The 27,182-nt window shown below is 37.7% G+C and overlaps 1 protein-coding gene across 2 annotated transcripts in view; it reads left to right on the top strand.

Annotated features, from left to right (window-relative positions):
• The window catches only part of HTT (huntingtin), an 81,043-nt gene that overhangs the window by 48,563 nt on the left and 5,298 nt on the right, over nucleotides 1–27,182 (top strand). For both annotated transcript variants that reach the window (XM_084205216.1, XM_084205217.1), the window contains 26 exons: nucleotides 2,064–2,271; nucleotides 3,759–3,900; nucleotides 5,146–5,325; nucleotides 6,763–6,939; nucleotides 7,809–7,885; nucleotides 9,089–9,227; nucleotides 10,757–10,879; nucleotides 11,714–11,927; nucleotides 12,132–12,277; nucleotides 12,722–12,899; nucleotides 13,186–13,278; nucleotides 13,702–13,889; nucleotides 14,553–14,679; nucleotides 15,531–15,631; nucleotides 17,478–17,632; nucleotides 17,983–18,122; nucleotides 18,673–18,755; nucleotides 19,021–19,151; nucleotides 19,334–19,463; nucleotides 20,235–20,390; nucleotides 22,824–23,014; nucleotides 23,450–23,564; nucleotides 23,790–24,003; nucleotides 24,148–24,253; nucleotides 25,615–25,777; nucleotides 26,400–26,560. In XM_084205216.1, the coding sequence (XP_084061342.1) occupies nucleotides 2,064–2,271; nucleotides 3,759–3,900; nucleotides 5,146–5,325; nucleotides 6,763–6,939; nucleotides 7,809–7,885; nucleotides 9,089–9,227; nucleotides 10,757–10,879; nucleotides 11,714–11,927; nucleotides 12,132–12,277; nucleotides 12,722–12,899; nucleotides 13,186–13,278; nucleotides 13,702–13,889; nucleotides 14,553–14,679; nucleotides 15,531–15,631; nucleotides 17,478–17,632; nucleotides 17,983–18,122; nucleotides 18,673–18,755; nucleotides 19,021–19,151; nucleotides 19,334–19,463; nucleotides 20,235–20,390; nucleotides 22,824–23,014; nucleotides 23,450–23,564; nucleotides 23,790–24,003; nucleotides 24,148–24,253; nucleotides 25,615–25,777; nucleotides 26,400–26,560 (3,838 nt within the window). The remainder of the gene's footprint in view (nucleotides 1–2,063; nucleotides 2,272–3,758; nucleotides 3,901–5,145; nucleotides 5,326–6,762; nucleotides 6,940–7,808; nucleotides 7,886–9,088; nucleotides 9,228–10,756; nucleotides 10,880–11,713; nucleotides 11,928–12,131; nucleotides 12,278–12,721; nucleotides 12,900–13,185; nucleotides 13,279–13,701; nucleotides 13,890–14,552; nucleotides 14,680–15,530; nucleotides 15,632–17,477; nucleotides 17,633–17,982; nucleotides 18,123–18,672; nucleotides 18,756–19,020; nucleotides 19,152–19,333; nucleotides 19,464–20,234; nucleotides 20,391–22,823; nucleotides 23,015–23,449; nucleotides 23,565–23,789; nucleotides 24,004–24,147; nucleotides 24,254–25,614; nucleotides 25,778–26,399; nucleotides 26,561–27,182) is intronic.

The following is a 27,182-nucleotide window of genomic DNA, read 5'->3' on the forward strand; positions in this document are numbered from 1 at the left end:
CTTGACACAAGTCCCTGGTTCTTCATAGGCTTCCTTGGGGACATGGGACAAGGAACTTTGTGTTCTTTTGCCTTGGATTACAAAATGGGAGTTCTCCAAACTGAGGTTCTTGGTGCAAAGACTCCAGGAGTGTGCATGAAGAAACACAAAAATAATCTTTATTTTGTGTGCTTTAGGGCCCAGAACTCTAGACATAGAGTGACAGTTCTCTTCCCGTGTGTCTGTTATAGTAATAATTTTATTATGTTTTTATACTATTTTATTATATAAAATCATGTCATTATATTTATATATATTTTTTAATTATATAGGAGAAATATTTGAATCAAATATTATAACAAATAACTTACCACCAGGGTGTTCTGGCATACAGTGATTAAATGGTGTCAAGCTAGGAGCAATGAAATCAGAAAGTGAAGCTGGTTATTGAAATTGGGGCAGTGGGTTCTTCCACAGTGGGAGCTGGGGATAATTGAAAGAAAGGCTCAGCTAGTTCTGCTGCTGTGACTGGCTTCCAGGCTGCTCTGGGAGTCTTGCCAGGAATTGTGTAGAAATTTTCATGCAAAATTAAAATTAAATATTAAAATACTCATGCATAACACTGGGATATATGGATTAGATGATCTCTAGAAATTAATTTAATGTAAAACTACAAATAACTTCAGGTATATTACTACCACTAGTACCAGTATGGTGTAACAGAGTAAAAGAGAAGTTGTTCAGACATCTGGGCTGTATTTTCATGTCAGAACATATTTATTTAGGTTGAGAATTAACTAACTGCCTGAATTTGTAATGCTTTTCTTTTGTTCAGTTAGAACCTCCATAATTATTTTCTCTTAAAGTTATATTCTCCTAACTATGGGTGTAGCTTACAGCAATTTGTGTGTGGAAACATAGGCTGTATTCTGTCATTTCTAACCACTGTTCTACTTGGATGTTTTGTCTTCTCACCCATTGCAGTTTTTTCAAAATGTGAGCATTGCTGACTCCTGTGTTTTCAACTGTAGGAAGCTACTAGATTAAAAGTGAACCTTCTCAATCTGTTCCTTTGAAGTTAGAAATAAAAGGCATGGACAAAGTAAAAGGATGAGCATGCAATGGTTTTTATGACTGTAGGAAGTCACTAGATGGTGTAATTTCTACAAATGCAGGGAGCTGGAATGGGGCTTGCACTGCTTTGCTAATAAGTGGAACCAGAGATTTGAGAGTCAGCTATTTTTCCCATTCTTTGCTATTTACATTGTGTGTTTGTCAGTCCTGGGGGCAGCTTAAATCTGTCCACATGGCTGTGGAATTTACAGCTTCATTCTTCTGTATGTCTGGCAAGGAAAGCAAGTAACACTGCAGATTTCCTTCATTATTCTGATTAGCTCTTGGTTCCTAACTGACTCTGAAGAAACTTTTTTTTTCCCCTGATCTTATCTTCTCATAGAAACTCAAGGTCCTATACCTTTAGACAACTTTCCTTGTTTTCCTACCATTTTCTAATTTCTTTTTTCCCAGCTTTTGTTTTGGCATACGAACACAGAATCAGCCATTCAGAAAGCAAAATTCTGCTTTTTTGCTGAGTGTTCCATTTTCAGGATAATGGCAGAAATACCTAATTTTTGCACTTTAGAAATTGGATGAAAGAGAATAAATTTTGTTTCAATGAAATGTGTTTGGAGAGCTATCTGTCCTCTGAAGTAGGATACTGTTAGGTGTTCTTCCTTAACATGCAGAGTAGAAGTTACCTCATGGTTCTTAAGGCAAACATCTGTGTTTTAATTTACAAACAAACTAACCCTGGTCCACAGGTGACAGTTTTAAGTTTAATGAAGGTTTTCATGTATCAGATTAATGAGAATTGTCATGAAACCTATCTAAACATTTTTCATTGAATGTGAGAGCTGGCAATTTCTGGTTTACCCACTGTCCTTAGGCACACTTCATCACTTACCTTAAATTTGTAAAGCTGTTTAGAATTCACCTTTCTTGCAGGAATTCTACCCTGAATAATTTTAAATCTTAGGAATTCAGACTACAGCTTTGTTACTCTAAAATGGTTTTATTGTTTTCAGGGATGTTTAGAAGAATCACAGCTGCAGCCACCAGACTTTTTACAGGAGATGGATCTGATGGCAGTTTCTATACACTTGAAAGTCTGAGTGACCTTGTTCAGTCCATGATTCCCACTCATCCTTCTTTAGTTCTCCTCTGGTGTCACATCTTGCTTCTTGTCAATTATACCAACTACAACTGGTGGTCAGAAGTGCATCAAACCCCAAAGTAAGTTTTAGTTTTGTTCTCTAGTAGTGTGTTTCATATAATTATATTTTCTAAAATTATATTAAAACAATTCAGCTGCTTTCTGCCAAGCATGTCAGCCCACTGAATGGTGCTGCTTGGATTATGAAATGTCATTCTGCATTTACTTCATGTGTGTACATAATGTCTGTTCTGATATTGGTGTGACTTCCAAACTAAGGAAATGTGTCCTGCACTCAGTTGGTCCTCAGAACTGCTAGGTAATCTCTCCACTTCTTAGGCAAGAAAACTTCATCTTTTTACTGCTTTTTATTGAAACTATGGAAATAACTATAGCAAAATACTCAGTATTTCATGTTTATATGGAGACCTCATATTTCACTTCCTAGGAAATAACCAGCCAGTGGAGATGATGGACACTGTTGTGTTTGTGATAATACAATGTGATTATATAACTGTAACTGTAGCCACAAGATTATCTGTTCTCAGTAGGTCTGTTGCTAAATGCTGTCAAAACATGGTATTAGCACCCTGCTGGCTCATTAGCATCGAGCACTGTAATAACCTCACTTAACTTTAGTTGTCTGAAATTTGGAGATTGGTTCTAAAATGGGTATTCTCTTGGTCTGAAGTTAGTTTATCCCACCTGTCAGGCACTGGAATGATTTGTCCTCGGTGGATAAGGAAGGGACCTTCTGTGAGAGTGGGTATTCCTCTGTGTTAACTGTACAGGAAGGTGAACAAGTGACTTGAGGCACGTTTCTGATGCTTGTGCATCTCTTGCTGTACACCTGAAGTGCATCAATACTTTCACAAGTATGAGATTCTTGCTTCAGTTCAACCTTATGTATTGAAAATATATTATTCTAATTTGTGGAAGCATGGAATTACCAGGATTATGAGCAAAGCAGGGCAGCTACTCAGGCATTGGAAAAGGCTGTCTAGGGAAGGGTGGAATCACAATCCCTGGAGTGTTGAAAAGGTGTGTGGGTGTGGCACTTCAGCATATGGCTTAGTGGTGAGCCATGATGTAGTACTAGGTTAAAGGTTGGATTTGATGATCTTACAGGCAACTTTAATAATTCTATGAACTAAATTAGCAGTGCATTTTTTTAATTTACTAGTATCATCTCTTTTCTGGGTTTCACTTTTAATATGACACTAGGCTAAGTGCTCAAGAACACTGGTTTGGTTTGAGAAGAAAATACAGTATTAGGTTCTATTATCCTACCAAAGATGCAACAGCCCATGTTTTTCTTTCAAATAAATAATTTGGTTCTTTAGACTGTCTGAACAAGTAATAAGCAATGCTGCAATTGTTAAAAAATACAGATCTGATGGAAAGCAATGTGTCTACTTCAAGGAAATGTAATGTTTGAATGAAGTTTACAGGGAAACATGTGTCATGTAAGGACATTGCTGGGATACTCCAAGCACTTTGGTTGTTCATGTTTCAGTAGTCATACTAAGAAAATAATAATAACAACGATATAATGTACTTTTTGCAGGAGACACAGCCTTTCTACTACAAAATTGCTGAGCCCTCATATATCTGGAGACAGTGATGAATCTGACTTGGAATCTAAACGTGGCATGTGCAATCGTGAGATAGTGAGAAGAGGAGCACTCATTCTCTTCTGTGACTATGTTGTAAGTTTTGAATTATGACTTTTATAATTTCAGTTTTGAGTTATTTTAGGATGCTGACAGTCATTTATTACTGATATGTGTTAACTGAAAAGTGAAGAGTGTAAAGTGAAGAATGAAGATCTGTGAAACTAGTAATTTTATTTTCAGATGGTGCTTCTGTAAGCTTAGATATGACCTCATCTGGCATTGTTTTCTGTTCTGAACTGAGAGTTGTGAAGTTGGCTTGTGAAGTTTACCTGGTGGGCAACAGAATTACCTTCTGAGTATCTCATCCCTTACTTGGGAGGTGCTTGGAACACACTAAGTAGTTCCAGACTTCCCAGCATCAGTAGCAGTGCACAGTGTCCAGGAGACAACAAATTTCCTCTCTACACCATAAGAAAAGAAGTTTTACACGAACGTTTTAACTTCTGTTTTGGTTCTCCAGTAAAGCCAATTTCTGTGACTTTGGCCTTTTGCTGCCTCAATATTAGATTTTAGTTCACTGGGATCTTTTGAAGTGAATTTTCAGTAGTAGAGGTATTGCACTTGGCTTTGCCCCTCAGATCAGTTTTGAGGTAAGGAAGCTGCATTCCTTTCAGGTTCAACTGAACAGAAAGCTTTGTTTAGGAAGCACTTCAAGTACTAATGGACAGTCACTAGAGTCAGATTAGGGGTCATCCAAGGTAAAATCCTCCAAAACCTCTTTGTTGAGGTACTGTACAAGCCCTTAGCATTGTCTGGTTAACTACAGATATTATTGTGTTGCATTCCACTGCTTGTTTATATACACAAGCCTTTAGAGGTTTGACATTAATTGTTGACAGATCTCTTTGGATTTGCTTTCCAGAAATTCTTCATTTTGCCTTGAAGGCCAGTAGTAATAAGAAATCTTTAAGAAGCCTAAATGAAAATCACATTTTGCAAGACAGTTCTGTGTGTATGTTTATTTCAAACCCATTTCATTAAAAGCAGCATCTTTGAGTCAGCCTTCTCAATTTACTTGTTTCTAACCTGTTTTTTAGTGTTTTTAGAAAAATAAGCTGCATGTTCATGGTAAATACCTTAATTTGCAACAAGAGCAAAACATTTGGAAAATTTATCATGTAAAAATAATGATAGTGGTATTAAGATATAGACACTCTTTGCCATTATTTCAAAATAGCTACCAGAATTATATATGAGAAACTTCATGTTGTGTCATGTTTAGTAATTAAAATCTGAATTTTAATTACTGCAATAAAATTTTAATTTTTTCCCCTTCAGTGTCAAAACCTACATGATTCAGAACACCTGACCTGGCTTATTGTGAATCATGTTCAAGACTTGATTAATCTGTCCCATGAGCCTCCAGTACAAGATTTTATCAGTGCTGTTCACAGGAATTCAGCAGCCAGTGGTCTCTTCATCCAGGCCATTCAGTCACGCTGTGAGAATCTTGCAGCTGTAAGTTTAACTTTTTGACTTCTTGTAAAGAATAAAGTCACTTCATGTCAGCATAAGTTTAACTGATAAGTATGCAAAGTTTGACATTTCTGGGTCATTTATCAACTTGTAATTTTATTTTTAAAGTCACTTACTTAAAAATGCAAGCAGTGAACCTTATATTAGCAACTTCAGCATTAGATGTGTTCCAGTCCGTCAAATCCGTGAATTCAGGTGGAGATGGTTAAGCTGCTTTTCTTCCTTAGTGGGTATTTTCCCACATAATCAATATCTGATAGGTAAATTAAAGCTGTAACTTTCAACTTTGATTTCAGTGCCTTAGTAGTATAAATAGCAAGCTAACTATAGAGGCAGGAGTAGGAACCAGTCCATCTTCATAGGCCTTGCAATATGAAAATTATTTTTGAGCTCATGCCTTCCCCATTGATCTGTTTGGAAAGTTGTAGCCACCTGGGGAGGGAAAATCACTGAGAAATTCAGGATATTATTTCTGTTAATTATTTTAGTTTTCAAATTAAAAAGAGTGGATGATGTTTTATAGGAATGTAAGGTTTTGTGCATCTCTCTTAATCATGGAAAATTTCATTTGCTGGACTTTCTCTAGAGATAATTGTGATTAATGAGATAATAATCTAGAGATAATTGTGCCACCTGCACCCTGAGTAGCTTCAGTGCTGTTTCCTGTCTCTTTCCATTGTCTCTGTGCAAATCTAGGGCAGCTTTGAAGTTGTGTGATATTAGCCTGGGCTTCACTAGCTGAGAATCAGCAGAATGAACTAAACTGAGTATGTTTTAATGGAAGAGGTAGTGACAGTGTGAAATGCTTGGTGATTATCAGGAAAGACAGTAAAATTAAAATAGCTGGTATTAACAGACTGCTGTAAACCAAGATTGGTTTCATGAGTAAAACCAGTTTGTCTCTTGTGTTTCTCCCTTTAGAATACTAGTGATGAATTGGTGCTTATATTTAAAAAAAAAAAAATTAAAAAGTTATTTGCATACCCTTTTGATCCTGTATTGCTACTGCTGTTTCTTAACCAGTGCTCAGAAAACCCCCCAAGAATTGTCTGGATTTCTGTACTGTCACGTGTCTTGACTGTGCGCATCTTCCTGCCTTCTTCCAGAAAGAGATGAATCTTCTCACTCTATTTGAAGCTTTTTGCAATTTCACTTAAATCTGTAGGTTTTTTCCCCCTAAAAGTTTTGCTTCCTATGTTTTGCTTATTCATGTGAATTTTTACAGTTACACATCAAACAACTTAATTGTTCATATTAATTAAATGACCCAGTAACTCATTCACACAGAGACGATTATATTGATCAGGTAGTTTTTTGCTGTGGTTTTTTCTGAGTGTCTTTCCCTTTAAAATCTTCGTATTCCAAACCGATTGTCATTTCTTTGTCTGTTTCTCTGTTCCATGCTGTTTGAACATGAAGCCCACAACCCTGAAGAAGACCTTGCAGTGCTTGGAGGGAATCCACCTGAGCCAGTCAGGGGCTGTGCTGACGCTGTACGTGGACAAGCTGCTGTGCACTCCCTTCCGAGTGCTGGCGCGCATGGTGGACACCCTGGCCTGCCGCCGCGTGGAGATGCTGCTGGCAGCAACTCTGCAGGTACACAGAAATCCCTGCCTGGGAAGCACTTTGGGTAGTACCAGTGTTATCAAGAGCAATGGTTTAAAGGATATCAAAATATGATTAAGTGATTTCATTTGACAAAGTTTTTTATTTTGTATATAGATACATGAATTGTTGTATCCCAGGACATTCCTCTAACTGCCCTGGATGACTCGAGACCCTGGCAAGGGGCTCAGAGACCTTGGCACAGAGTCAGAAATACCTGTGCCTTCGATTTTAGCCCATGGAAACAATTACCAACTTTGTGTGAAGAGTTACAAGCCACAAGAATTTGAGTAGAATAATAGTTAATTTATCACAGTTGAAAAAGTAGAATTTTGGGGATTTAGAATGGGGGTTCAAGAGGCAAGATGGAGGAATCTGGGCATGTCCTGTCCTTCTTCTTCTTCTTGTCCTCCATCTTCTGCTGTGGCAGTGACACTTCTGAATTGGTTTAGAGTGGAGGCAGACTGTCTAACATAGCTGATAGGTATGGAAAATTATTGTAAATAAAGTACACATAATTCTTAGTATAAAAATCTAACACCACCCCAAGGGCAGGCAGTGTGCCACAGCCCGACCTGCCAGACAGATCTCAGCAGGTCAGAGAAGGAATGTTAGAGATAAGAAAAAATAAACAACCTTGAAAAGTATAACCAACGAATCTTGACTTCTTTGGTCGCGGGGTTGGGAAAGAAGAGACTTTCTAATACCTCAGGAGCCATTTTGAGCACAGAAACCCAGGAATGAATGTTTACTTTATTTCCCTTTATCTGCCTGTAACTTTGTTGATCTGGTAAAAGTGTTTTTGGGGATTTTACATATATCTGTATTGTAAAATTCTTGTGATTTTTTTTTTCATATAGAACAGCATTGCTCAGTTACCAGTTGAAGAACTGGATAGAATTCAGGAGTACCTTCAAAACAGTGGATTAGCAGCAAGGTAAATAATACCAACAATACCATTAAAATGTCAAACTAAGTAGTGTTCTAATACAAATTGTGTTAACTGTTTTCCCACATTTTGGCTTTTTTCCTAGAGGTCAGATAGTGGGTTGTTTTGGGGAGTAAACTGGGATTAAAGCCTCTCATAAGATGCTGGCATGTTCTGGATCAAGGGGAGTTGTGCTGGCTGTGTTGAATTTGCAGTAGGAACTACTTAAGAACTGAAGCAAGCTCTAGAGGGTTGCTTCAAATTCTCTTTCCTGCATCCCACTCAGTATTTAACTTTTGAGAGACAGCAGCTGCAAATTAATTTCTTGGCAAAATCTGTTTTGCTAAAGCGAACTTTATTTTCCGCAAACTTGCAAAATATTGTCAGTTCTAGCTAAGTAGACTTGGGTTTCTTTAGTTTGTTGGTTTTTTTTCTCCCAGACGACTGTGTTGAACGTTTTAGTCTCCTGGCTGTTTAAACTGCTAGTATAAAAAGGAGCGAATTACGAATTTTTTTAAAAACTTCTTTTTGATGTTGGAAAGATCCTTATTTACTCCTCTTGTCATTGCTGTTTGAGGTTAATATCTGTTGACTGAAATAAATAGGGGAAAAAGCCTGAAATGTGAGACTGCAGTAGATCAACAGTGATGTGCCTACATAAGTAATGTTCAATTCAATTTAAAAAAAATTAAAAATTACTTTGTACAAGTTCTTGATAGCAGTAGTGGAATTTAAAAAGGAACACAAAAAAACTGTATCAAAAAAATATCTCTGATGTAAATCAAAAGACTGGAGTTTTTAGTACAGTGAGGGATCTTTTTTTAAGGAGTATATTTTTAGTGGATTATTGGTTAGCATCTGTGAAAATGTATTTTTTTGCAGTCAACTAATCGGCACACCAACTTTGACTCTTCTTACTCATTAAAAGATGTGCTCGATAAAGAAAGCTGTATTTTAAGCTTAGGTATATCACTAATTTTAATGTTGAATTAAATTTAAATCTTTATTTGTTGGTGGTGCTGAGTTAATTAATTTTGGCCTCTGATACCCCAAGAATGTTTGCATCATGTGATTGCATGTATCTAACAAAAAACTGAGGACCCTACTACTTTTCTGTCCTGGGATTGGAATTGAATCACTGGATGTCTTTCTATTTTTAAATTATTTACAAAGCTGAGATAGCCCTCTGCTGATGTGTTCTTCTGTTTTCAGACACCAAAGACTCTACTCACTCCTGGATAGGTTTCGTCTCATGGTAGCACCAGACACAACCAGTCCCTCACCTCTGGTCACCTCGCACCCACTTGATGGAGAAGACCAACCACCTTTAGAGAATGTAGTTCTAGACAAAGTAAGATTATGTTTAGAGTCACTAGAAGTGCCTTGGCTACAAACAGGCTTTATTCTTTACAAAATATTTAAATGCAGCTTATTTTTACTGTGCAGTTCATGTTGTCAGGATTGTTGTATTGTATCTCAAATATACATCAGTGATAAATTTCATGTGTGTTGGCTGACTGTTGAACCTAGGATGGATGATTAGCACAAACATAGATGTTTGTGCTAATCATCATAGATGTTATATTGACAGTGCTGTGAAAAATTTACCAAGTTTGGTTTCTTTGCTCAGCTTTAATGGAAAGATTTATATACAGTTCAATAGAGACAGATAAATAATCTTGTTTTCTTGATGTATTTTACTAGTTAGTAGTTTTAATCATTTGCTGAAAATTGTTGGCTGTCTCTTTGAAATTAAATTGCTTCTTCAGTTTGTCCTTCTCAGCTTTAAATTATTTTCAGAGAACAATCAAGAATATGGAACTGTTTCTGTCTTTCATGAACTTAAGACATGTTTATTTCCAAGTGAAGTGGAAGGCAAAGAGCAAGTCTTGGGGCCTTTTGTGTTTTCCTTTTTTCTAGTTTGTCCCTTGGTAAAAATAATTTCTCCTTTCATCCCTCTGTGTTCTATAGTGATACACAGTAATAGGAAACTTATGTAACTGAGATGGTAAAAATTATTTGATTAGCTGAAAGTTGGGATGAGTCTGAGCAGTCATTGGCTTAGGGGAGATGTTGAGACCCACTTGGACAGCAGAAGAAGATGCTGTGCCCAGAAACCATTTACCCAGTGCTTTGTCTTCAAATTACCCCAAAAATCTCCTTTGTCACTGTAAATCCTAAGCAAAAGTAGTTCTTGTGTGCTTCCCCCACAACTTCTGCATGGTTCACAGAATCATAGAATATCTTACATTGGAAGGGACTCATAAGGATCAATGAGTCCAACTCCCTGCTTCTCACAGGGCTACATAAAAATAAATCCTATCACTAATAGCATTGTCCAGATGCTCCTTGAACTCTGACAGGTTTAGTTGTGTTCTAATTAATTAATGTCAACAAATTTATTTGAATCTCTGAGAAAAAAATGCTATTTACATTTGTTATTTTTATTTATTATATATAGTATTTGTAGAGTTTTCTTCTGTGGTTATAGTATTGGTTTTTCTCTAATTACTGTTATATTTGTGTGACTACTTCCATGCTTTTTTTTCTAGATAGTCTGGTCATGTTTAGGATACCAATACAAGTACCTACAGTCTATATTAAGATTAATTTTTCCTCATTTCCTGTCCAGACTTTATAGAAATAGACAACTTGTCACTGAACATCCATTGGCCATTTTAAGGTGTTCCATTTCCATTCACCAGTTTTTTTGTTTGCTTTGCTTTTTAGATTTGAGGGGGTTTTTTTTAAATATTAATGTAACCTACGGATGTCTTAGACATTGAGTGCTAATGAGCAGTTCTCCCTCTGCCCCCATATATTGTGTTGTTTTCTGTAAACAAGTAAGTAATAGATTTCTTTTTTTTTTGATCACTGAAGGACTGGTATGTGTCACTAGTGCGGTCACAGTGTTCCATCAAGTCTGACTCAGCACTTCTAGAAGGAGCAGAGCTGGTAAATAGGATTCCTCAGCCTGACCTGAGCTCCTTCATGACCAGCAAGGTAACTTGGTCACAGGAAGATGATGAAATTAGTTCAAATGTTCTTACTGGTAATATTAATAGATTACATTCTGAAATGTTTACATTCTTAAATGTAAACACCTTAAATTTGTATAATACTGATAAAATATACTGATAATACTAATTCATTTAATTTTAGAAACTAAAATAGTAGATAGTTGTGTAAAACAGTGGATATTTGTCTAGTAATGTTGCTACTAGTAGTACAGGTTGAATAGATAGAGTGGAAGCAAGGGTTTATTTATGTATTGCAGTCAGAAAAATCCAATTTTACTGTTTTACATAATCTTGTTTACCATACCAGTCTCTTCCAAGGCCAGCTGTTTCTGTAACCTCTTCAATATCTGTGCTGGATGACTTGCAGTAAACCAGTAACAGGGCACAGACAGTAAGTCTGGCATAAAGGACAACTTGTATCCAAGAATGTCTTTTGTTCAAATTCTCACCATGATATTTGCTGCTGGTATGCAGAAATAATAGTAAGAAAGCTGTTTCTAAGAAGATACTTGATTTGTTTGACAACTTATTACTTGAAGATTCCTTGTGTATTTGTCATCCTTAAGCTTTATTTACACATTGTCCTGAAAATTTGGAATAAGCATATTGATTTTTCTTTCCAATATGGTACTGGTTGGAATTGAAATTTTGAGCCAGTGTGGGCTAAACCATATTGTTACACCACAGTAGAGCAGAGGTGCTAATAATAAGTGAGTTAATTAATAAACGGTAAATTTACCTCCATGTTAGAATAATACCACCAGATACTTAGTTTCACTTTAAAAGCAATTTCTTTTTATTTCCTCTTTGATTTCAGGAATTCAACCTAAGCTTGTTAGCACCTTGTTTAAGCCTTGGCATGAATGAGATCTCAAGGGAGCAGAAGAGCAGCCTGTTTGAAACAGCTCGGAGGGTAACTCTGGACCATGTGTCTTCTGCTGTACAAAACCTTCCAGCCAACCACCAGGTTTTTCAGCCACTATTGCCAACTGAGCCATCAGCCTACTGGAAAAAACTAAGCGATATCTTTGGTAATAGAAATAATGATCTTTTAAAGTTTATTCTCTCCTCTGCAAAGATACTTTACAGATGTCTTGTGAATACATGAACTTACTATTTAAAAAAAAAAAAATCAAGATACCTGGCATAAAAGTGCTTAGAAATAGGTCTGAAAAAGATTTATTGAATGGAAAAAAAATTCAAACTGCTAGATTTCATCCAGTCTTGTTTTATAGGAGATGAGGTGATGTATCAGTCTATGATGACACTTTGTCGTGCACTGGCTCAGTATTTGTTGTTACTCTCAAAACTACCAGCTGGTCTCCGTGTTCCTCCTGACAAAGAGGGTGATATCCTGAAATTCGTAGTGATGTCAGTAGAGGTAAGAAACTACACCATAATTAAGGATGTGATGAAATGTTGGGAGAGGGAACAACTCTCTCTTGAACTGATCACCACTGAGTAATTTTTGATTGGGGCAATTCTTTTGTCTTAACTGTATAAAATTTCTTAGCGGTTTTTTGTGTTTGACCTTTGCCAGTAAATCAGATTTGGGTTGTGGGACAAGGACAGCTTTATGCAAGGAGAGGTTGATTGATGGAATGATGCTGGCATTTAAGAGAATGGGTCCTGTTTTTGGGACACTAAATAAACAGTATATAAATGTCATAATTTTCTTGTACTTAAATAGTGTTTTCTCAGGAAAAAAACCAATATTATTTGCTACTAATACTTTACACTTTGCTGAGTTAAAAAGAAGTCACTCTTGGTTAGAAGTTTTGTTTTGAGAGTTTGCTGTTAATGGGGAACTTCTCTTTTTGTACAGGCACTATCATGGCATTTAGTGCATGACCAGATTCCATTAAGTGTAGATCTTCAAGCTGGTCTGGATTGTTGCTGTCTGACACTACAGCAGCCTAGTCTTTGGAATTTGCTGTCTTCTGCAGCTCATGTGACATATGCTTGCTCCTTAATTAACTGCATTAGATTCATCATAGAAGCAGGTGAGTGCAGTTTGATCAGCTAGGAGAAAAGCTTTGTTAATAGATTGCCAGTCATCATTGATCAAATGCTGTGTGTCTGGAATATTTCCTTGGAGTCCTTTTTAATAATTTGTTTGACACATTTAGTTTTTACTGCTTTAATTTTCCAGTTAAAGTTTAGTGTTTACTTTTGAACTTGACAAATGCCTTGGATGTGTCAAACATTTGACTACTACGTGGTGTTGATTAAAAAATGGAATATGAAATAGCTAATAGCTGTATTATTCAAATATTTTCTCCAATTCAGTTGCTGTGGAACCTGGTAATCAACTTCTGAGTCCTGATAGAAAGAATACGTCAAAACCTTTAAGTGAGGGGGAAATTGATTCAAATGTACAGAGTAAGTAAACAGTGAATTTTGCTTCTACCCCGAACTTCCACTTAAGAAATGTTTTTTTGTATCCTTTCCATTAATATTATTTTTAGTAATGAAAAATCATTGGAGATCTTATTTTATTTGGTAAATGTCTATTAAATATAGGTTGCCATATTTTTACAGGTATAGTTGTTTTTTCTTGAAAGTTATACATTAATGCAAATATTTCTTTTGGGAGATTCCGTTAGCTGTGCAGCCTGCTACAGACTGAGCTTTTTAAAGTGTGGGATTTTAAATTTTTAAAATTTCTTGGTATGTGTCCTTATTGTGGTTTTGTCCTTTTTAATTAACATACTCTTTCGTTAAGAATTTTTTGTTTTTATCTTTTTAAATTATTTGTCTTTTGAGTGGATTTGTAAAGCTGACTTTCCTTCTCTCCCAACAAAGAAACAAAACACATTATTGCAGCATGTGAGATGATTGCTGAGATGGTGGAATGCTTACAGACTGTCTTGTCACTGGGGCACCAAAGAAACAGCAGCATCCCTGCATTTCTCACTCCTGTCCTCAAGAACATCATCATCAGTTTAGCAAGGCTGCCTCTAGTGAACAGCTACACCAGAGTACCTCCCTTGGTATGTTTATTATGCTTTGCTTTCAGGACTTTAAAAGTTATTGAAAAACTTTGAAAACTGAACATGGTGCTGAATCTGAAGTTCTACAATAGTAGGACTTCAACCTTCAGCTGGTTTGATCAATCAGTTTTCTTTTTGAACACTGAGTAACAACATGTGCAAGACCACTTACTGTTTCTTAGCGCTCTGTTTTTTAGGGGATGTAGAAATATAATAATTTTTTTGGTTGAAACTTTTTTGCCCCCTCTCTGATGTATCAGTGTCCTTTTTCAGGCATCAACAGCATGTGAACTGTCTTCCTTAAATTCCATTTCAGCATCATTTCTGCACAATTTCTAAACTGAACTACGTGACAGGAACTTACTTGCTTTTGTATCTAAACTTGGACCATAAAACTAGATAATTAATTTACAGTGGAAAATATGGTAGAAAAAGCCCTAAAATCAGAAATATGGTGTACATTGTATATAAGTTCTGTTAGATGTTCCATCTTCCTTTGAGTATTTTTCTGTTTGGAGAACTACTTTAATTTACTGATGTCTTGTTGCCTTTCAGGGGTAAGGCAACAAGACATTTCCTAACCTTGACATCCTGTATATTTAGAGCTATAATGTAAATATTATATCTGGTTTGGATAATCCGACTTTCATTGTACTTCTTTAGGTCTGGAAATTAGGCTGGTCACCAAAGCCTTCAGGTGACTTTGGCACAGTTTTTCCTGAAATCCCAGTAGAATTTCTTCAAGAAAAGGAAATCTTTAAGGAGTTCATCTATCGCATTAATACACTTGGTATGTACCAAATTGAATGAATACACTTGGCTCTTATTGGGCATTTACCTGTGATTTGAAATTACTCAATAATTGTATCTGAAACTGTTTGCTAACTTTTGTTGCTTATGTGGAAGACAGATAATATTTCAGACCAGGTTAGTAATTGTGCTGCAGTAATTCTTACATTTCTTCAATGAAGGGAATAAGTTATAGAAATAAAGCCAAAAGTTTCTCAAACTCAGGGAGATTTCAGTGCACTCTTGCAGAATGACCATTTGTTTTCTGGAGCATATGCTTGACAGTATGTTTGAGAATATTTTGCTTCCCCCTGATTTTTTTCTATTAATGCACAGTATGAAGTCCTATGGTAAGATACCTCTGTAACCTACCTTCAGCTCAGACATCAGGTGTTGGGTTGGACTAGAAGATCTTGGAAAAGTCCTTCCTACCCAAACCAGTGTCTTAGCACAGTGTTTCCAGTTCTCTCCATCTTTTTGGAGTTGAAGGAGAGAAGCTGCAGTGTTGTTCTCTGTCATTCCAATCCACACCTAGTAGATCACAGAATCGCAGAATAAGCTGAATTGTAAGAGACCCACAAGGATCATTGAGTCCCAGCTCCTGGTCCGGCACAGCACCATCCCCAAGAGTCACACCATGGGCCTGAGAGTATTGTCCAAACATTTACTAAAGTCTGTCAGCCTTGGTGCTGTGACCTCTTCCCTGGGAAGCCTGTTCCATTACAAAAACCACCAAAATGAATAGGAAGTGGTATGAAACTAAATCTGTGGAAACAATGCACCTTTTTTAATGCTGTTCCTTGTTCAGCTTTGTGTTGAGACATCAGTGGCTATCTCTGAGTGTTTCCATAGGGTGGATCAGCCGTACTCAGTTCGAAGAGACTTGGGCTACTTTGCTTGGTGTGCTTGTAACTCAGCCCATTGTAATGGACCAGGAGGAGAACCAGCAAGAGGTAATGTATTCATTGTATTTTTAAAGGAAATTTTATTTAAACCAAGAAAAGTGTTTCTATTAATAAAACTGTAAAGCAGAAGTGACTAACCCTAAGGAATTTTTTATATTTTGTATTTCCTTTTTCTCATACCGTAGTGAGATCAGACACATCCATCTTCTGGCTTAGAGCCTCTGCAAGCATGTAAATAGTGAGGAAAAAAGTTAATGAAGCTGTTTCAGCTCTTTATTAGTACATTACTCAACACAGTTTTGGGTTTTGTTTTTGGTTTTTTTTTTTGGTAAGATTCTTGACTAGAAATTAATTCACCTGAAGATGCATGTTCATACATCTTGCTCCCACTTGTAGACTGTGTATTGCATAGCTGGGCTTCCAGCTTAGGTAAATGTTCAAAATTCAGTGGAGAGCATTTGGGGATCAGAGCTGAAGAAATTTAGAGCAGAATTTGTGTCCAATTTATATGTATTTATGTACCAATTCCTATACCAAATATTTCTGTCCAAAGAGCAGCAATAAAACTGTTGCTGGGGCTAAGGGAGCTGAAGGTTTTTAGTCTCAGAAAGAGGAGGCTCAGGGGGGAATCCTCATCACTCTCCACAACTACATGAAAGGAGGGTGTAGCCAGGTGGGGATTGGTCTTGTCTGCCATCTCTCAGCTGAACTCCTTAAGCTGCACCAGGGGAGGTTCAGATTGGATATTAGGAAAAGAATTTGCACTGAAAGAAGGGTTAGGCTTTGGAATAAGTTTCCCAGGGAGGTGGTGGAGTCACTGTCTTTGAAAGTGTTCAGTAGGGGTCTGGATGTGGCACTTAGGGACATGGTCTAAGGGTGATTATGGTGGTACTGGATTCATGGTTGTACTGGATGGTCTTCAAAGGTCTCTTCCAACCTTAATGATTCTGTGAGAAGTCAAGATGAGAGTGAACTTGGCTATCATGAAAGAGATTTTCCCTCTTCAACTGTCTAAACCTGCTAGCAAACTGATTTTAATAGGTTCTAGTTCTTTGACCTGAAAGGTTATTTCCCTAGGCTTGTTCATAGTCCTGATGGTAGGTGCAGAATCTAAAATAGTTTGAAGAATTTAGAGGACAAACTGTGGATCCTGAGTAGCAGACAAAGGGGTTTGATTCTCTTCCTTCCTAGATGTCAGACTGCAAAAAGAAATAGGGAATCATCATCCCTCTTCCCTGGGTTAGCATTTTCTGTTAGTTACGCAGGCTTAGGCACCTTGACTTAACTGTTTTCTGCATAATGGCCATGTTGGGTCAGACTCAGGGCAATCTAGCCATTGGTTGTTCCTTATTTGTCATGTAGAGAGTATTTGTGGGACAAGAATAATATTGCTCTCTTGCTTTCCAAGGCAGACTGGTACATTCAAAATTGCAAATATTTTAAGCGTTGTTGTAAATTTCAGTATGTTAATATTTTCTGAAATAAAAATAAAATTTTTTGAAAGTTGAACATTCATTACCATCATGTCTTCTAAAAAGGATCAGATGCATTTGTGGTCTGATGCTTTGTTTCAACAAGTAACTAATGAGTGGCTGCAAAGAAAGAGGCTAAGCACTTGAAAAAAGGTCTGAAATGGACATCTTGAGGTTTTTATGCTGTTGGGACAAGAGAAGGGTACATGCAGAGTGACTGATGAGAAGGAAGGAGGATGTGTTGCTGCTGCAGTCAGTGCTTTGTGTGCATTGTTTATGTCACATAGATTTCTGGATGGGAGAAAGAGCAGGTGTCAGGCTTATTAATGGTCATTTAGTGAAACCTGACAGACTGATATTCAGAGCTTTTGGGATTTATTTTTTTTTTTAACAATTCAAATTACAGTGAGTTCATTTTACAGGAAGATACAGAGAGGACCCAAATCAATGTTCTGGCAGTGCAAGCTATAACCTCCCTGGTGCTGAGTGCAATGACCATACCTGTTGCAGGCAATCCAGCAGTGAGCTGCTTGGAACAGCAGCCCCGCAACAAAGCTTTAAAAGCTCTGGACACAAGGTATTTGTTTTCACTTGTTTTCAAATGCATAGAACTTGTGGTTAATACATAATGACAGTTGCTTAGTCCAGTTGTAGGAAAAATATGTGTAGATTGTATTTTCTAAGTAAGAGTATATATGGATGAATCTATTTACATACAAGTTGTGAACTTGCTGACTTAAAAGAGTATCTTAAAAAGATAACATCTTAATAAAATCTAGTAAACAGTGTGCAGAACATATTTTTCAACATTTTCATTTCCCTGATACTGAAAATAAGAATAGACACATAACATTACAGTGTGAGCCAGACTTGCACAAAACTGTTAAAGGAAAAATCTGCTAAAATTGATTTCTCTTGGGCTTTTAGGTTTGGGAGGAAGCTAAGTGTTATCAGGGGAATTGTTGAACAGGAAATCCAGGCAATGGTCTCTAAGAGAGATAATATTGCTACTCATCACTTATACCAAGCTTGGGACCCTGTTCCATCACTTTCTCCTGCTACTACAGGTAAGTGCTTGTTTGTGGGGGAGAGGTGCGACGGTGTTCACAGGGGTCCCAGGATGAGGGAAGAGATAAGGATCTGACTCCATGTTACAAAAGGCTTGATTTATTATTTTATGATATATATTATATTAAAACTATAGTAAAAGAATAGAAGAAAGGATTTCATCAGAAGGCTTAGCTAAGAATAGAAAAGAATGATAACAAAGGCTCGGACTGACCGAGACAGTCTGGACAGCTGGACTGTGATTGGCCATTAATTAGAAACAACCACATGAGACCAATCACAGATCCACCTGTTGCATTCCACAGCAGCAGACAATCATTGTTTACATTTTGTTCCTGAGGCCTCTCAGCCTCTCAGGAGAAAAAATCCTAAGGAAAGGATTTTTCAGAAAATATCATAGCTACAGGAGAAGGGGAGAGTGAATTTCTTTTTAAAATGTGGAAAAGGTACTCTCAGAAAAATTTGAAATCTAATTTGTGGGAAATTAAGACATTTTCACATGTGCTATGTTATGCACTTTTTAAAAATTCATCCTGTGTTTCATTACAGGTGCTCTTATCAGCCATGAAAAACTCTTACTGCAGATCAATACTGAACGAGAAATAGGAGATATGGATTATAAATTGGGACAGGTTTGTTAAAAGCTCAACTTTAAACTTGATTTTCATTGCATTTCCTCCAGTTCTGAAAGATTAGTTAAGAAGTATTGCTTGACATGAAATAGAAATTAAAAGCTCTGAGTGGTGCAGATTACTGGGTGTCTCCTCAGCTAGAAGGCAGTGTGTTGCCTGTCATTTAAATGAAAATATGTTTGACTTCTAAGATTCTTCTAGGCTGATTATTGAGGTGTTAAATGCACTTCTTTGCTATTTGTTTTTCTCTTGTGTGTATTGCAAGGTCTCTATACACTCCATATGGTTAGGAAATAATATCACTCCACTGAGAGAAGAAGAGTGGGGTGAGGATGAAGAAGATGAGAACGATGTACCTCCTCCTTCCTCACCACCAACCTCTCCTATCAACACCAGGTATATTATTTTTTTTTCTCTTCTCACTTTTGAGTCATAGATAAGGTTTTATTTCTTCATGTTGAGTTCAATAAGCTAGATTTATAAATTGGATGCTGCTAAATAACTGTATTATTTCAAATCAAGCATTTTAGCAGGGATCAAGAATAGCTATTTTAACACTTGTTTACTGTTCCTTGCAGGAAACACCGGGCTGGTGTAGATATCCATTCTTGTTCTCAGTTTTTGCTTGAGCTGTACAGTCAGTGGATATTGCCATCCAACCCCAGCAAGAGAACACCAGTGATTTTGATCAGTGAAGTGGTGCGATCAGTAAGTCTGAATTGTTATTCAGAGTCATAACTGAGCATATGTTACAAGTGTTCAGAGCTAAGTAGCATTTATAAAGCATCTTTTAATATATGGAACACATAGAATTTTCTTGGTGGTGCTATTCTGTGGGCAGTACAGAAACATAACTTGGGCAACTACAGCATTAGACTGATTTAAGCTATATCCAAATTTTGTGTTCTGCTGCTGCATTCCAGATACTTCATTGTTACTTAATGGCAGTTTATATTTTACTTGACTACTTGCTAAAGCAAGATTTGCTTATCCTATCCCTTTGTAAGAAAATGAAGATGGAACAACGATGTATTTGAGAATTCAGTTGATGATTAAGTGTAGAAGCAAAACTAAAGAACACAGGTGTGGAATGTGTCTTGACAGCCATTATTTACTATCATTCATCTGACTTAAAAAGAAACTATCCTTGCTAGAGAAGTATGTGTTGTTTGTTTTGGGATAGTTTAGTACATTGTAAATTGCAACGTGCATGTCCCAGAGTTACTTACTATAGTGGCTTTGATTTTGTAAACTTTTTGGTAGAAAGGACTTCTTGGAGGCCATTATTATTGGAGATGAATGGTGGAATTAATTCTGGACAACAATAGTAATAGTTATTTCAGACCCTTGAGTAAATGTTTACACATTTAATAGATCAATTGAGGAATCTTTTGCTCACAATTTTAACAGAAGGGAGAGTCAGTTTTTGGCTGTCAGCTAATGGGAATTTTTTTATATTCAATTTTAATTTCTGTACAGCTTCTGGCAGTGTCAGACTTATTTACAGAAAGGAATCAGTTTGAAATGATGTACACAACACTGACAGAGTTGAGAAAGGTGCATCCGTCAGAAGATGAGATTCTTGTACAGTATTTGATACCAGCCACTTGTAAAGCTGCTGCTGTTCTTGGAATGGTAAGAAATTCTCAGAAAGTTTATTGCAAATTCATGAGTGTTTAAGTTAACTCAGCTTCTGCTGCAAAACCTGGTATACTTCTTAAGGGGGGGTTTGTCTCTAAGAATGTCCTTTAGCTGGTCTGCATGGCTGTAAGAAGTAATAGGATATGTATTCTGGGCTTTCAGAGTTTGCAAACACTATCTCCAATTGCCCTGTATTCAAACAGAAAGGTTGTTTGATATGATATTTTTTTGAGGTTTGAGCATAATTTAATGTGCTTTTTGGTTTGTTGTATTAAGTTCAGTGTCGCCTTTGCCCTGGACTCCTGATTTGTTACATTTCAGGCCAGAAATGAGGACTTGCAGAACAGCTTTAGCTAGATTTGTATTGCTGGTGAATGGCTGTAATCTCATGGGGGGCTGGGACAGTGCATGTACTGAATATATAGCCTCAGATAGTCATGTATCCCTTTTCTTTCCCTCACTCTTCCCTCCACTGCATCATTCTGTCTTGAAATGTGTCGACCAGAAGTACTTTTCATTGAACATTTCAGATTGGAGTTATTTAGGAAAAAAAAAAAATTACAAATCATTTTGGAAGGAGTTAGCACTTCTAGAAACTCTGAGCCTAATATAAAGCTATATGGGTAATAGTGGTAAAAGAAATTCTGAAAGGCTTTTAGGGTGGGGCTTTCAGTAGCTATTGCAGCAGCAACTCTGCAAGGGAAGGCTGGGAACAAGATGGCAAACATACAGAAACAGTTTTCGAGATCAGCTTATTCTGTCTAGGCTGTCATTTCCCACTCAGTGAACTAATAACATCTTCTCACAAGCAAACAGCTGAATATAACAGCTTGGTGGGACTTAAAAAACAAGAAGCTGGTTCCATCAAGAGCTGCTTGTTGTTCTGTGCTTAGTTATATAGAAAATCTGCTTAAAAAGAGCAGCTAGAGAGCAGACACTGTCTCAAACTGGCCGGTATCTGAGATACTTCATGAGTAAAGGGACAAGGTAAAACAAGTAATTTCTACTAATTACTTAGATAGTAAGGAGAAGACTTTCCAAAACTAAAATTCAAAGCAGATTTTGTATATTCCAGTAAGTTGTGGTATTTGGTAACAGGGAGTGAAGTATCTGATACCAGCTTGACCTTGAATACTGAACATAAAGTTGTGGAATCATTTAGGTTGGAAAGGACCCTTGAGATCATTAAGTCCAACCATTCACCTAACTAAACCATTCCCCTAAGGATGGAGCCTAAGGAGGCTCAGGGGAGACCTTAGGACTCTACAAGTTTTTGAAAGATTACAGCAAAGTAAGGGTCAGTCTCTTCTCTCAGGTGCAGGACAAGAGGAGATGGCTTCAGGTTGTGCCAGAGGAGGTTTGGGTTGGCTGTTAGGAAGAATTTCTTCACTGCAAGGGTGGTTAAGGATTGGAATGGGCTGCCCAGGGAGGTGGTAGAGTCACCATCCCAGCAGGTGTTCCAGAAATGACTGGACATGGTACTCAGTGCTGGTGGTGCTTGGTCAAAGGCTGGACTCCATGATCTTGGAGGGCTTTACCAACCCTAATGATTCTATGAAGTACAGGGTGACAGTCACTGCCCTGGCCCTGCTGGCCACAGAACTGCTGATCCAGGCCAGGTGCCATTGGCCTTCTTGGCCACCTGGGCACACCTGGCTCACGTTCAGCCACTCTCACCCAGCACCCCCAGGTCCTTTTCCACGGGGCCCTTTCCAGCCACCCTGCCCCAGCCTGTGGCACTGCAGGGGTTGCTGTGACCCAGGGGCAGGACCCAGCACTTGGCCTTGTTGAACCCCAGACCCTTGGGCCCACTGATCCAGCCTGTCCAGATCCCTTTGCAGAGTCTCCCTCACCTTCAGCAGATCGACATTCCTGCCCAGCTGAAAGTACAGTTAATTCCCTCATCCCAGATCACAGTACAGTTAATTCCATCATCTAGAACTGGTGGAGGGAAAGATGTGTAGGTCTGAGTACCAGTTGTCTCAGAGAATAATAACTGAATGGAATGATGTGCTATGAGTTGAGTAGACAGATATTAGTTGGTATAGTTGTCTGGTTTCAGATGGAAGAATCCTTTGTGTTTAGTTGAAAGGCCACAAAGTTTCAATCATTCAAGTCCTATATTCTTAGTAGCACGTACTATTTACTGAACTAATCTTTATCTTATTTGGTTTTTTTAAATTTTAAATAGTGACATAACTTTGTACAAATAAAACAAAGTAGCATCAATTTCCTAGTTAATCTGCAACTCATCTCTTGTCTGATTGTATTAGTCTTGTGACATTTATTCAAAGTAGTTTAAGCCAGGCTCTGGTTTGTTCCCTATTTTCTGCTCTTTAATTTGTTCCAAGTATTTCTGAATGACAGGACTTGCCAGTATTTAAACCAGTGTTGATTTCTAATGAGTGCTCTCGTTGGGTGTATCAGGATAAAGCTGTGGCCGAACCAGTAAGTCGACTGCTGGAATCAACCCTGAGGAGCACCCACATGCCAAGTCGGATTGGAGCCCTGCATGGAATTCTTTATATCCTTGAGTGTGACTTGCTGGACGAGACAGCAAAGCAGCTCATTCCAATTATCAGCGAGTATCTGCTCTCCAATTTGAGAGGAGTAGCACAGTAAGACTCTTCTCCCTTTCCCCCTGGCTCCAAACTGTTGCATGTTTATGTCTGAACAAAAGGGCTCTCTGTTGTTGGCAGTTGCCAGTACATTTTATAGCAGGCTGTTGTATCAAGCAGCTTTTGGCATTTTCATTGAAAATATCATCCAATTTTAGGTTTAATTTACAGAGTGAAATGGTATTTGAAGATGAGAAAACTGTTTGATAGTATAGGCTTTTGTGTCTTTGGTAAACCGTGTTACTTAAACCTCATTTTTCTGTCATTTTCATGATAATCCGTGTTCTCTTATGGCACCTCAGCAATACTTTCTGTGATTTTAAAAAGGGTTTAGTTTTCATGTTCATACTCTGAATTTCTAGAAATTGCTTATAGTGTCTCTGTTGGTGACCTATCAACTTTGGTGTGACCAGTAGTGTTTTTGCTCATTTGCAGTTGTGTGAATATCCATAACCAAGAGCACATTTTGGTCATGTGTGCAGCTGCTTTCTATTTGATCGAGAATTACCCACTGGATGTAGGGCCTGAATTCTCTGCAGGAATTATACAGGTATGTTGTGATGCCTCCAGTGAGGGGTGGTTGTGTAATCTGAGACCACCAGATTAGCTGTCTTTAACACTTAACTTGGATAGTGAGTTGTAGGCATGCTTTTGGGTTTAGTTTCATCAGTTTTTGTTATTACCTGATGCCAGTCACGCTGTTGTGGTGTGGTGCTAGAAGATGACCTAAAAACACCTCAAAACCAAATAGTTGGGTTTTTTTGCTTTATTTCAGATGTGTGGAGTCATGGTGTCTGGAAGTGATGAATCAACACCATCCATTATTTATCACTGTGTCCTGAGAGGATTGGAACGACTCCTTCTTTCCGAGCAGCTTTCCAGGCTGGACAGTGAGTCCCTGGTTAAGCTGAGTGTTGACAGGGTGAATGTGCAGAGCCCCCACAGAGCAATGGCAGCCCTGGGATTAATGCTGACTTGCATGTACACAGGTATTCACATTTTTTATACTTCTGATGTTCTGGGAGACTGGCTTGCCAACAGTGCTAATTTTCTTAATTTATTTTTGTTACCAAGAGTAAAAGAGGTGTATTTTAACATTCACAGTGAACTTGTAACAAATTACTTTGGTTTAGGAAAGGAAAAAATCAGCCCCAGCCGTATCCCAGATGCAAATCCTGGTGCTCCTGACAGTGAATCTGTGATTGTTGCTATGGAACGAGTATCTGTCCTTTTTGATAGGTAAGAGAACAAAATGTGTAAATGAGGCTCTGGGAGGGAAAGGATTGTGTTTGCCACTGCTTGATCACTTCTCTATTTGACAGTTCTTACAGTTAATTAATGATGTTTCTCTACTTAGTATTGCTTAAAAGTTACACTCCTGGTATACACAGTAACACTGATGGAATTGCTGAAGGCAGCACAAATGTGCAGGAATGTAAATGAAAACCAGACATGTCCAAACTGATGCTGTGTGTTGCACAAACCATAATACTTCATAAATGTATTTCCAGCTCCCTTCAGGTCAAACTCTTAAATGCTTTTCAGGATGTCTTCTACATAATCAAGGATATAAATCCAGTTTGCAGGAAATAATCTTTCTAACCACCCTAAGAGTTTAAAACTTTTTTCTCCCCTTCCCTCCTCATAAGAGTTGCTCTTTCTGAGTCTGTTAAGTAATTGCAGTGGAAGGATACAGTAAAACTTCTGTATTCACATGGAACTCATTAATGGGAACATTTCAAAACCCCTGTTTTGATCTGACAATCTCAAGCTGTCTTAAGTGAGTATAGCATGTTAGATTTTGTGTAGTAGTTTGTGGGTAATGGTTTACATTTTTTAAAGTGTTCAGTGGTTTTTCCATAAAACTGGAGGAGTGTTTCACTTCTGTACTTCGTGAGAACAGAACTAGAGCAGTGCTTGAGTGTTTTTGAATATATCACTCTGAAGAGCTAGCAAAACAAATGTGACTACTACAAGCAAAACATAACTTCTGCAGGGAAGAATCACATGATAGTAACTTGATCTTGATACATCAACAGATGCTGCCTTTATTAGAAAGACTTTTCCAATTAGTGTTATTTAAGCAAAGTTGTCTGTAGGTTGGACTATCTTTTCCCCACTTTACACAGCAATACAGCTTGCTTTTCTCATTTGATATGTTGGTCATTCTGAACTTTAATAAAAAATGCCAAGAGGTTATGAATGAAGACTAGTGTTGTGCTTATACATGGTCTTTTCTCTGATAACTAGGAGGAGAGATCTCCCTGTTCTTTTTTGTTCTTGTTTAGTTTTTTCAGCATTCCTGTTGGTAAGTCTCATCTCTGATACAATTTCAGACCTTCAAAAAATGTGATTATTCAGAAAAGAAAAGGGGAAAGTGTGGGGTAAGGAGACACTTGTAACAGCTTCTGACAGCTTTGATAGACCTCTTTGGGTAGTCTGTTATTAAGGTTACATGAAGATTTGGATTCATCAGTGCTGAGAACTTGCCTACTCGGAGATGAAAGCAAAATGTTCTTTCCATTGCCAATTAAATTGGAAAAGAACAAGCTATGTGTTGACATTCAATCATAATATATTTAATTTTTTATTATTTTCAGGATCAGGAAGGGATTTCCTTTTGAAGCTCGAGTAGTGGCTCGGATTCTTCCACAGTTCCTTGATGATTTTTTCCCCCCACAAGATGTAATGAACAAAGTCATTGGGGAATTTCTGTCCAATCAGCAGCCATACCCACAATTCATGGCAACAGTAGTTTATAAGGTACTGATACATTTATTTTTCTTAAACGTTTCAGAAAATTTTTAAATAATTGACAGTTCAGCTAAAGGGCCATATACCACTTTTGTTAATTAGATCTAAAAAACCTGCCATGGTTGAGCTGCCCTGCTGTGAGCTTTACCTTCCAGGCAGCATTAGGGGCTAGAGCTGCCATGTCACCTGGAGGCCAAAGCTCACAGCAGGACAGTCCAGTCACTGATAATGAGAAATAAAGTTAGTGGTTATGATCCTGATGCTTAGATTCTAGATCTGAGTGAGCCATCACCTTGTGAGCCTAAAAGGCAAGCCCCTGTGGCTTCAGCTGGGCTTCTGGGCTTTTTGCTCTTCAGCACCTACTGGACTTGTGCATCACTGGAGAGTGCATGTGCACAGCACATGTGATCTATACAAAACAGAGACACCACACAAGTTGTATATTTCTATGTGATTTCTTCAGTTTGGCACGTTTGTCACGAGTCCAGTTCACTAATTCATTAGATTCAGAGTTATCCCCAGGAATCCAGTTTGTGACCCTCAGAGCTTTGTAGCCAGAGAGAACCTTTACAAGAGAAACTGAACTTTATTGTATATCCATCCACCCTGTCTATTCCTGTTTATTTTGCAGGTGTTCCAGACACTGCATAGCACTGGACAATCCTCCATGGTCCGTGACTGGGTGATGCTCTCTCTCTCTAATTTCACACAAAGAACACCCGTGGCAATGGCAATGTGGAGTCTTTCCTGTTTTTTTGTCAGTGCTTCCACCAGTCAATGGATTTCAGCAATGTATCCTAAAAAGATTGAATGTATGCCATTTCTGGGTGATGATAGTGTAAAGCCTTGAAGGATAAGAGTACAAGTGTAAGACACAAAAAAGGCAGTTTTACTGCAGATAGTAATGGTGTATGTTGCTTTGTGCTGCTGGTACCTCGGGTTTGTAGGGAAAAAAGAGAACATCTAAACAGATTATGAGAGCAAAGTTATCTAAAACTACTGCTTTAAGATCAGTTCCTTTTGGCTATGCAAGTTGATTGGGAACGTCCTTACTTTGAAGGACTTTTTAAAAGCTTCATCAAGATAGTATTGCTGTGACCTTTTAAAGCTTTGCTCTGTATTCCTTCTGCAAGATAAAATATATTGAAGAAAATGAAAGAAGCCAACAAACTCAAAATCAAGAGAATTATCCTCTACATCCAAACTGTATTTTGCAGTTATCACCCTGGCTGTGCACTGCAGTAATAATGGGCATTGGCAATGGAATTGCATAGGTCAAATAAATTGGAACAGACTTATTCCAATTTATCTATATATCTATCTTTATATATATGTGTGTGTGTGGCATTAGTGCTGGGTTTATTTAAAAACAAATAAACAGACCCCTGAAACAAACAGAAAAATAACTAGTGCA

The sequence above is a fragment of the Fringilla coelebs genome, assembly GCF_963513975.1.
Source record: "Fringilla coelebs genome assembly, chromosome: 4".
NCBI lineage: Eukaryota > Metazoa > Chordata > Aves > Passeriformes > Fringillidae > Fringilla > Fringilla coelebs.